Source organism: Mus caroli, unplaced genomic scaffold (assembly GCF_978045245.1).
Source record: "Mus caroli unplaced genomic scaffold, Mus_caroli_1 scaffold_3, whole genome shotgun sequence".
Taxonomy (NCBI): Eukaryota; Metazoa; Chordata; class Mammalia; order Rodentia; family Muridae; genus Mus; species Mus caroli.
The window spans coordinates 62,227,152-62,236,993 of NW_028227258.1; the positions used below are offsets into that span (position 1 = coordinate 62,227,152).

The 9,842-nt window shown below is 42.2% G+C and overlaps 1 protein-coding gene across 5 annotated transcripts; it reads left to right on the top strand.

Moving 5' to 3' along the window:
* Positions 1-2,443: 2,443 nt before the first annotated feature.
* LOC110287720 (3 beta-hydroxysteroid dehydrogenase/Delta 5-->4-isomerase type 6-like) lies at positions 2,444-7,990 on the top strand. 5 transcript variants are annotated; one of them, XM_085835268.1, is made up of 4 exons: positions 2,444-2,588; positions 5,705-5,869; positions 6,990-7,280; positions 7,470-7,990. In XM_085835268.1, the coding sequence occupies exons 1-4, from the start codon at positions 2,444-2,446 to the stop codon at positions 7,988-7,990; spliced, it is 1,122 nt and encodes a 373-aa protein (XP_085691394.1). The 5 variants fall into 5 exon arrangements, with proteins under 5 accessions (XP_085691394.1, XP_085691393.1, XP_085691392.1 ...); XM_085835267.1 differs by having other exon boundaries at positions 6,990-7,277; positions 7,467-7,990; XM_085835266.1 differs by having other exon boundaries at positions 6,990-7,261; positions 7,451-7,990.
* Positions 7,991-9,842: the final 1,852 nt, after the last annotated feature.

The following is a 9,842-nucleotide window of genomic DNA, read 5'->3' on the forward strand; positions in this document are numbered from 1 at the left end:
GGTCCTGACATAGGAAACACCTACTTATGGTTGCCTTTAATGTCAGTTTGCCAAAAGGAGACTAACTCAAAGTGTCCTGATCACATTAACTGATGTGGGAAGGCCCACCCCGATTGTGGGTGGAACCTTCTGGTAGCAACCAAGATAAAAAGTCCTATCCAGCAAGAACATCTGACACCGTGCTGGCTTTGCTTTCCCCTCTCATCTGAGTTGACTGGCACATTCTGATTATATATATTTTTGTTTCTATTCTACTAGTGACCCCTGACTAAAACACATCAACTCAATAGCTAGTATACTATTCTATTGCTAACTACCAAGCATGCTACTTATAAATAGTATTGTCTAATACAAGCACCGGCATTTTGTAACCAGAACTTCTTCGCTAAAGGCCTAGACTCAGGCAGCCATCCTCACATGTAATGAAACAAGTAATGGCTAAAGGCAGAGGAGAAAAAATTACTTCAATAAGACCCTGGGAAGAAGAAAACCAGATAGAAATATTCTGTTAACACCCCCTCTCGAGTCCATTTTCATGGTACTGATGTGAGCTTACTCTAAACTGAGGAAGAAGTATTCTAGTGCACAGGAACAAACAAGCTAATAATAAGACAGGGAGTGAAACATTCCATTGCTTGGTCATTGTTAGAGAGGATACCTGGCATGAGAGTCTTAAGGATTAAGAGCTCTGGATCAGACAGGTGCTAGATAGAGCTCAGAATACTACAGGTTTGAACTAAAGCCCCAATCCTCACCAGCTCTCCAAAGACAACTACACAAGAACTATGGGAATTATCTCTATATCTTTTGCTCACCAAAATGTACTTCATTAAAGGAAAAAAAAAAACAAGAAATGGTGGCAATAGGAAGATGTGCAGTCCAGAAATTCTGTCATATATTCAAGTGCGTGTGTGTAAATGTATTTAAGAGTGTGACATTTTGCATCTCACATCACTGGAAAGGTCAACTCCTAACCCATCAAGCTATGGTCTGAGGAGCAGGATTCAAGCAACTGAAAGTGCTAGGCTATGGACAGAGCCCATGGAAACTATTTTCAGAATTTCTGGGAATCTATGGTGAAGTAGATGGTAATGGGGCTAACAGTGGATGCTGCTATATTGGCTACTGGTACAGATAGGCCACCAGTTCTACAAGCTGAAGCTTCTCCTACTACTGTATGGGAGAGGATTTACTTATTACACTAGCAGTGGTCCATGCGATCTAGATGGGCAAGTGCTGCAACTAATATCCCTTCCAAATGTGAAAATGTTTGAGTGTTGATGAATTGAGAGAAAAGGGGGAGCCCCTGAGAAAACAGAAGGGAATAAATGGGCTCTACTTTGAGGGGATCTTATTACAAATCCATAGCTCCACCAAGGCTAGAGTACAACATAATATTATTTTATAGTCCAATTATACATATTCCTGACATGAGAGTGTATGCTTGCCAAAAACTTGAGGAAGTGTAGTGGCCAACTCCCTTGAAAGACATATTCAGATAATATGAAGCACTTAATAAAGGTTAAATGGATTCTTATTGACTGATTAGATTTTTCAATTATGTGTCTTTTTGACATGAGAGATTTTTGAAGAAAAAAAAAAAAAACAAACAGGCTTTGGATTTTGATACCATCATTGAAATGTGCTTTTTCCTTTGTAGTTCACGACTTGAATCTCATTCCAAATGGGCCATGGCGGGTTGACAGAGCCTTCCTATACCAAATGGCTTCTGTCCTACAACCTCTTGGAAGAAATGATTGAGGAATTACAAAAGACAGGACTTATTGGGCCACCTATTTAGTCAGATTGCACTTGGCTAAACTCTGTGCCCTATCCTGTTTCAACAGAATAGGATGTGGTTCAAGTATGCCTATAAATGGTGTATAAAAAACAGATCCCCAGTGACAGGTTCCCTGTGTTCTAGATCATTAAATCTGTAGAGCTTTCTGGAGGGTGGTATATTCTCCAAGAGCATAGAAACCCCAGAGACCATCCTTTATGTCTTACTTCATGACTGCCCTCATCAACCACCCCCCAACACACATACACACTTAATACCCAACAAAGTTATGTAACCATTTCTGTGGGTTCCAGGAGCTGCTTATGTAACTTGATGATGCCTAGTAAAGATATATTGAGCACTAATTTCTAACCGTTTCTTCAGAAACACAGGTGAAATAACCCAGGCTTGTGACAGGCATTTAGGTAAAGGAGAAATGTTGTGAAACAGCCACACTCCATGAGTGGACAGTTTCTTGGTACACATTGGAATACATCGATTTCTGTTGTGGACAATTTTTCCCCTGTCTCCTGATCTGTGCTATGGGAAGTTTGAGGGAGAAACTGGGTTTGGGAAAATCACCAGATCTCTCTCTCTCTAGCCATCTCCAGGGTCACTATACATTAATCTCACACCAACTGTGATCTGCTTCCTGTGTTGACCATGCCTGAGTGGAGCTTCCTGGTGACTGGAGCAGGAGGGTTTTTAGGACAGAGGATTGTCCAGTTGTTAATGCAGGAGAAAGATCTGGAGGAGATCAGGGTCCTGGACAAGTTCTTCAGACCAGAAGCCAGGGAGCAATTCTTCAGTAAGTGAACGTGAGAATTTGCCACAGGACTGTGTGGCCAAAACAGCCTGCATATGGGATGGAATCCTCCCTTGTCTGGTAAACAAAAGATACTTGCACTCATAACACTTCTGCATGTTCACATTGGTCAAAAGGAAACAGCCCACATAGCAAAACACAGTTTGGGAGAGAAAAAGTTTGGACTGGGAAGTTCTCTCTCTCTTTCCTGTAGCTCTTTTATGTGGACTTTCCAGTTTTTAGGTAATATACATAAAGACTGTTAAGCTGGGGCCTCAGCACTAGAGCTCTGTCTCTCTCTCTGTCTCTCTCTCTCTCTGTCTGTCTGTCTGTCTCTCTCTCTCTCTGTCTCTCTCTCTCTCTCTCTCTCTGTCTCTCTCTCTCTCTGTCTCTCTCTGTCTTCTAGCTCTCTCTCTCTCTCTTCTAATGGCTATTTATCTAGTTGCTTGTTTTGTGCTTGTTTGCTTTTTTGTTGGGGGGGGACTTTCATTTACCATCTCAAATAGAAGTAAAATGAAACAGAAAAAAATACATGAAAAGGATTGAAATATAAGGAGATAGAAAGAGGGATGGGGGTAGGAACAACAGACAGAAAGACACAGAGATGCGGATTTAGAAAGTGGATTTCTGAGCTTTAGGTCATACCGAGGAACCTATGCAAAGCCACCATGAGCAGAACTGACCATACATTTCATGGACTGTTCTTATTTACTTGTCCCCACTCCTCACTAGAGTTTATCAGTACAATAAAATTGCAGAATTGACTGGTGCAAGCCAATAACCTTTTGCTAATTTGTTATTCTGTGCAAAACTGAACCAACAGATTTTGAAATAAATTTTACCACCTATTGGAAACCTCAGGTTATTAAAATAACTTTGCAGGGAAAGAAGGAAAAGTCACTGACCTGAACAGCAAGGACTTTAAGTTGGAAAAAGAAAAATGACTCTAGCAGTGCCCTGTGATTAATGAGCAGAACAGGTCAAGCAAGAGGCTCCTCACTTAAGCTCCAGTATTTTGTCCGGGGGTCAACTCTTGGCTCCAGAGTCTTCATTCCAATTGTCTGTATGTGGCCAAAGCTTGTTCTTTTCCCTCTCCCCAGCTTCAAGGTAAAATGTACATTACCTAGGGAATGCACTGCACAAAGAGCCCTCTACAGCCCTCTGGGACAATACCCATCCTCTGCATCTTGTCTCTGACCTCTTCCAGCATCAGTTCTCTCCTCTATCAGCTTAAGTGTTGCTTCCAGAAAGCAATATTAACACACAGCCAATTCTATTAGAATCCTGATGTCTCAGCAATTTCAAACAGTCAAAGCACAGTCTGGAGGAATAGCTCCACAATGGGTATGCATAGAAAAGGCCATGTCTAAACATAAGAGTGAAGATACCTAGAAGTGTCCTTTCCCTGCCAGGATAAGTGGTTTCACACCATGGTGACAACTCATTTGTTGTGGGTAAGCTTTCTGGAATGTAGTTAATGTTTCTATCCTCTATTTCTGAAGATGGAGATAAACAAGTGCAGGAGTTAACTGGCTTCCCCAAATGTCACAGATAGATGAACAAACTAAATGGGAGAACAAGAAGTCCAGCTTCAGCCTCTGTATTCTTCCCACCCAGTGTGTGGCAGAGTTTCTCTGGGTCTCTTTCTGACACAACTCAGATGACAGCACCATTCCATGATGATGTTTTGCAAATATCTGTCACATCCAGATGTCTTAGATAAGGGTGCTGCTGTGGTCCACCAGGAAACCCTCTACAGGCCTTGTCCTTGGATCTCAGAGTCCTCAAATAACTCACAGATGAGACTGTTTCACTACAGGTCTGGATTCCTCCTCTCTCATCACAGCAACATTCATGAACCAATCTATTTAAAACAGTACATCTCAAACTGTGAGATATCCAAGTGTCTCCTTGGGAGTGGAGTGACCCTTTCACAGTGACAGCATATCAGATATTTACATTATAATTTGAAATAGCAGCAAAATTAATTATGAAAGAGCAATAGAATTGATTTTCTACTTGGTGGTCACTACGACATTAAGAACAGTAGTGAAGGGTTGCAGCATTAGGAAGGGTGAGAACCGCTGGTTTTCAACATTAGTAGCAAGAGAGAAGAAATAGTTGGGTAGATAGGATCATGATCACAGTATTAAATCCTCAGACAGGTACCTACTTTCTTCTGAGCTGTCGTTTGTGCCTCTAATTCAGGTCCTTCCTGGAATTGCATGGTAAAAGGAGGGAGCCTAGATAAGGCATACTTACTAGAGAATTGGGATCAAGCAGTTGTATTTGTTACTTCCAATTCTATGAATTTCACCAACCTTTCTCACTGTTTGGCATCATGGGAAATTTCAGTTCAGTGGCATGATCTTAATCTGTCTTTGAAAAATTGACTCCAAGCAATGCCCATGAATGGATTAATAGCACAGTTTGAAGGAGAGAACAAGTGAGATATAATCAGTGGGTGTAGTCATAACTGTGTGCCCAGATTTCTTGAGATTCATTTTCCTCATTTATTATATGGGGCTCAGAGGACCAGTCTCCATGAAGTGTGGGAAGCATGGAAGGAAGGAAGGAAGGAAGGAAGGAAGGAAGGAAGGAAGGAAGGAAGGAAGGGAGGGAGGGAGGGAGGGAGGGAGGGAGGGAGGGAGGGAGGGAGGGAGGGAGGGAGGAAGGAAGGAAGGAAGGAAGGAAGGAAGGAAGGAAGGAAGGAAGGAAGGAAGGAAGGAAGGAAGGAAGGAAAGTCTTGAAGCTGTGTGAGAATTAAAAAGCACCACCAGTGTGTCTTCCTTCTCTGCTGCCACTGCTGGGAATGGATTTCTCATCAAAACCCTGGGACAGATGTTTTGATTGCTAATCCCACTTCTACCCAGCTCTCAATTACCACCTTCGTAACTTTGATGAGTGATTCAACTTCCCACCTACTCTCTTGAACATTTGACTGCTTGTTTATCTGATTTATTTTCTGCAGGGGGGGAAGAATATTTGCCTCTCTTTCCATATGCCAGGCTTCCTCTCTGACATTTTTCCCACTATGAAAATTTTTGTTAATCTATATAACTAGTATCTGTATACAGCCCAGAAAGAAACTTCTCAATGACCTTACTTGTGTTCCACAGACCTAGGGACAAGCATCAAGGTGACAGTGTTGGAAGGAGACATTCTTGACACCCAGTACCTGAGGAGAGCTTGCCAGGGCATTTCTGTTGTCATCCACACTGCTGCCATCATTGATGTCAGAGGTGTCATTCCCAGACAGACAGTCCTGGATGTCAATCTGAAAGGTTGAGATCTAGGATTTGGAGAGGACAAGGTGAAAGTAGGGCAGTTAAAAATGTCCATACAACCAGGAAGGGATGCTTTTGCATGGAATACCTTCCACACTATGAGTCTAATGCCTCTGCTCACTAGATCCAGCTGGTAGAGCACAGTGCTAATCCATGGACAAGGCCCAACAGGTAGAAAGTAAGTAACCTAGGATTTGAGGTCTGTCCTCGATGCCAGGGAGACTGGACTCCAACTGCAAGCAATTGACAACCCCAGATCCATCACCTCATCTGAGCCAGATCTAGACCTCGCAGGTGACTGCTTTTCCTGCTGCTAGCTCTGCTACAGCTTTCGGGCCTCACCACATTCTGCCATTATAGAAATGCCCAACGGGAGGTACACAGATTCTTTTAGTTCTTTGCCAAGACCATCACATAAGGTCACTCAGTGCTGGTTTCCAGAATGAAAACTAGAAGGAATATTTATTACCTTTACTTTATATACCTGAGTAAATGAAGTCATAAATAGAACCAATTATGCTATAATATTGTGCATACAATTAGGAACAAAATCCTATCTCTATGTCTTCCCAAATTCAATAGCCATTTGTCCCCTTCATGCTAGTCTCATCAAATGACATAAACCAAACAATAAAATAAAAACAAACTATTCTTATGAATTGTCTATGTAACATGTATATGACCGGTAAACAATGATCCTTGAATCTGAACGATGTTAAAACTTCTATAATTTCTGTTCATAATCTAAAAAATAATCTTTGGTTAAGTATATTTAAAAAACATGCATGTTATATATGTAAAACTGCACTTATCTCATAGACATGTCAGGAATGAATTACTGAGATTCTTTACTTGACTTTTAAAGTTAAAAAATGAAAAACACCCAGTCAAAAACACAAGCAAGTACACACTCACAGTGCTGGGAACACAAAAGCCAAGACATACTTGCTCTCTGGATTCCATTTGTAGTCCACTGGCAATATCATGGTAGCTGACAGTGTAGTTAAAGAAGATGAACTTTAAGAGTGAAGAGGTTGTTGGGGTTGGGGATGAAAATGAGCACAAAGCTCTGCACATGGTGAACCTCAGACACTAACAGTGTGTTGTCTGTGATTAGGTACCCAGAACTTATTGGAGGCCTGTATCCAAGCCAGTGTGCCAGCCTTCATCTTTCCCAGCTCAGTTGATGTTGCAGGGCCCAACTCGTACAAAGACATCGTCCTGAATGGCCACGAGGACGAACATCTTGAAAGCGCATGGTCTGACCCATACCCATACAGCAAAAAGATGGCTGAGAAGGCAGTGCTGGCAGACAATGGGAGCATGCTGAAAAATGGTGGCACTTTGCATACTTGTGCATTAAGGCCCATGTACATTTATGGGGAGAGAAGTCGATTCATTTCTTTTTTTTTTTTTTTTTTTTTTTTTTTTTTTTTGGTTTTTCGAGACAGGGTTTCTCTGTGTAGTCCTGGCTGTCCTGGAACTCACTCTGTAGACCAGGCTGGACTCGAACTCAGAAATCCGCCTGCCTCTGCCTCCCAAGTGCTGGGATTAAAGGCATGCGCCACCACGCCCGGCAGTCGATTCATTTCTAACACAATAATTATGGCCCTCAAAAATAAGAATATTCTGAGTTGTACAGGCAAATTCTCCACAGCCAACCCAGTATATGTAGGTAATGTGGCCTGGGCACACATTCTGGCTGCCAGGGGCCTTCGAGACCCCAAGAAGTCACCAAATATCCAAGGAGAGTTCTACTACATCTCAGATGACACCCCTCACCAAAGCTATGATGATTTAAGTTACAACCTGAGCAAGGAGTGGGGCTTCTGCCTTGATTCCAACTGGAGCCTTCCTGTGCCCTTACTGTACTGGCTTGCCTTCCTGCTGGAAACTGTGAGCTTCCTGCTGAGTCCAATCTACAGGTATAGACCTCTATTTAACCGCCACTTGGTCACACTGTCAAATTGCACATTCACTTTCTCCTACAAGAAAGCTCAGCGAGATCTGGGCTATGAGCCACTTGTCAACTGGGAGGAAGCTAAGCAGAAAACCTCAGAGTGGATTGGGACACTAGTGGAGCCGCACAGAGAGACACTGGACACAAAGTATCAGTGATGGGAAGAGGGTGGAGACATGGCTCTGGGTGTTACCAGGTCCTCCAGTAAGGACAAAAGCACAACACATGTGCTACTGCTTTCTTTTGACACAGAGGCCAATTTAATGCCTTAATCAAGTAATCAAAGTCTTGCCAGTCACTGAACTAGCCACAAGCCTTCTTTCTGAAGTACCTCCCCAAAGACACAAGGCATCTGTGCCCCAGCTCCTGGGTCCAAGCCTCTCAGCACCTCTTGTACCTCAGTGCTCTCTCCATTATTTTCTCTTCCCATTCAAAGCATGTATAGCCTTCAGAAAATTCTGCTTGCTTTATGAAGCTCAATGAAAGAAACAATAAATATTTTCAATACCTCATCTGTGGATTGTGTTTTTCTTTAAGTAAACAACTATATGTCCCTGTTTCACAAGATAATTTTATGCTAAAATCAAAAGGGGATCATGGATCTGAGGTGCACTGAGGTTAAATCAGAAACAGATGCAGATGTGAGACAATTTCCAAAGTATTGTCCTTCCAGTGTGCACTAGATGACTAGAATGGATTACTCTATTTTGTGTACTAGGCACCATGACAGAAGGAATGTTACAGAATTTCTTCCAGAGATTCCCCTCCCTGCTCAGTCCACAAGGGGGTGCCATCCAAAAGAACATTCTCAGAGTTACACATTTTCTCACAGCTAAATCTTCATATGTCTGTTTGATGATTTTTGTTACAGTTTTTCCATAAAATTGTAGTACTGGTATAAGAAAGGTGGAGAGGAGCTAAGAATGGTCCTCTCCCTAGTCTACACAGGAATATAAACAAAGCCACTCACCTTTAAAAGGTACTCCATCTTAGTTTTCTTTGTGTAAAGCACAGATAACAGGCCCTCAGATTCCAAACCCTAGGACCAGGACTTGACAAGCCGGGACAGTAGAAGGGCTTGGGTGGATTCCGTGGAGCTCCAAACAATTTTCAGGTTAGGTAGATCCTATGCTTTAAGAGTGTGCATGTATCAAATGCCTATAAAGGGATATTGGAAAGGAGACAAGGCAACTGGGTTCCACTTTAGTCATATTGAGAAGGAGGCTGTGCTGTTGGCCATTTTTATTAGATATTTTCTTTCTTCTTCTTCTTCTTCTTCTTCTTCTTCTTCTTCTTCTTCTTCTTCTTCTTCTTCTTCTTCTTCTTCTTCTTCTTTTTACAATTCTCCATATTTATTTGTGAAAAATACCAACATAATATATTTCCCAATATTTATTGGTTCAAAGTATTTTCCTTTTTTTAATATTTTTTATTACATATTTTCCTCAACTACATTTCCAATGCTATCCCAAAAGTACCCCATACCCTCCCCACCCACTCCCCTACTCACCCATTCCCACTTTTTGGCCCTGGCATTCCCCTGTACTGGGGCATATAAAGTTTGCTTGTCCAATGGGCCTCTCTTTCCAGTGATACATATGCAGCTAGAGTCAGGAGCTCCAGGGTAATGGTTAGTTCTATGGCTGTCTCATAAGACTAGGCCGGGGCCTAGCAAACACATAAGTGGATGCTCACAGGAAGCTATTGGATGGATCACAGGGCCCCCAATAGAGGAGCTAGAGAAAGTATCCAAGGAGCTAAAGATATTTTCTTTATATACATTTCAAATGCTATCCTGAAAGTTTCCTATACCCTCCATCCACCCTGCTCACCTACCCACCCACTCCTGCTTCTTGGCCCTGGCATTCCCTTGTATTGGGGCATATAAAGTTTGCAATACCAAGGGGCCTCTCTTCCCTGTGATGGCCGACTAAGCCATCTTCTGCTACATATGTAGCTAGAGATAAGAACTCTGGGGGGTACTGGTTAGTTCATATTGTTGTTCAACCT

Excerpts from the sequence above, each read along its gene's own strand:
- LOC110287720 (XM_085835268.1), top strand. The coding sequence starts at position 2,444 with ATGCCTGAGTGGAGCTTCCTGGTGACTGGAGCAGGAGGGTTTTTAGGA. Across the intron at positions 2,589-5,704 it reads AGCCAGGGAGCAATTCTTCA|ACCTAGGGACAAGCATCAAG; the intron begins GTAAGTGAACGT and ends TGTGTTCCACAG. Across the intron at positions 5,870-6,989 it reads CCTGGATGTCAATCTGAAAG|GTACCCAGAACTTATTGGAG; the intron begins GTTGAGATCTAG and ends GTCTGTGATTAG.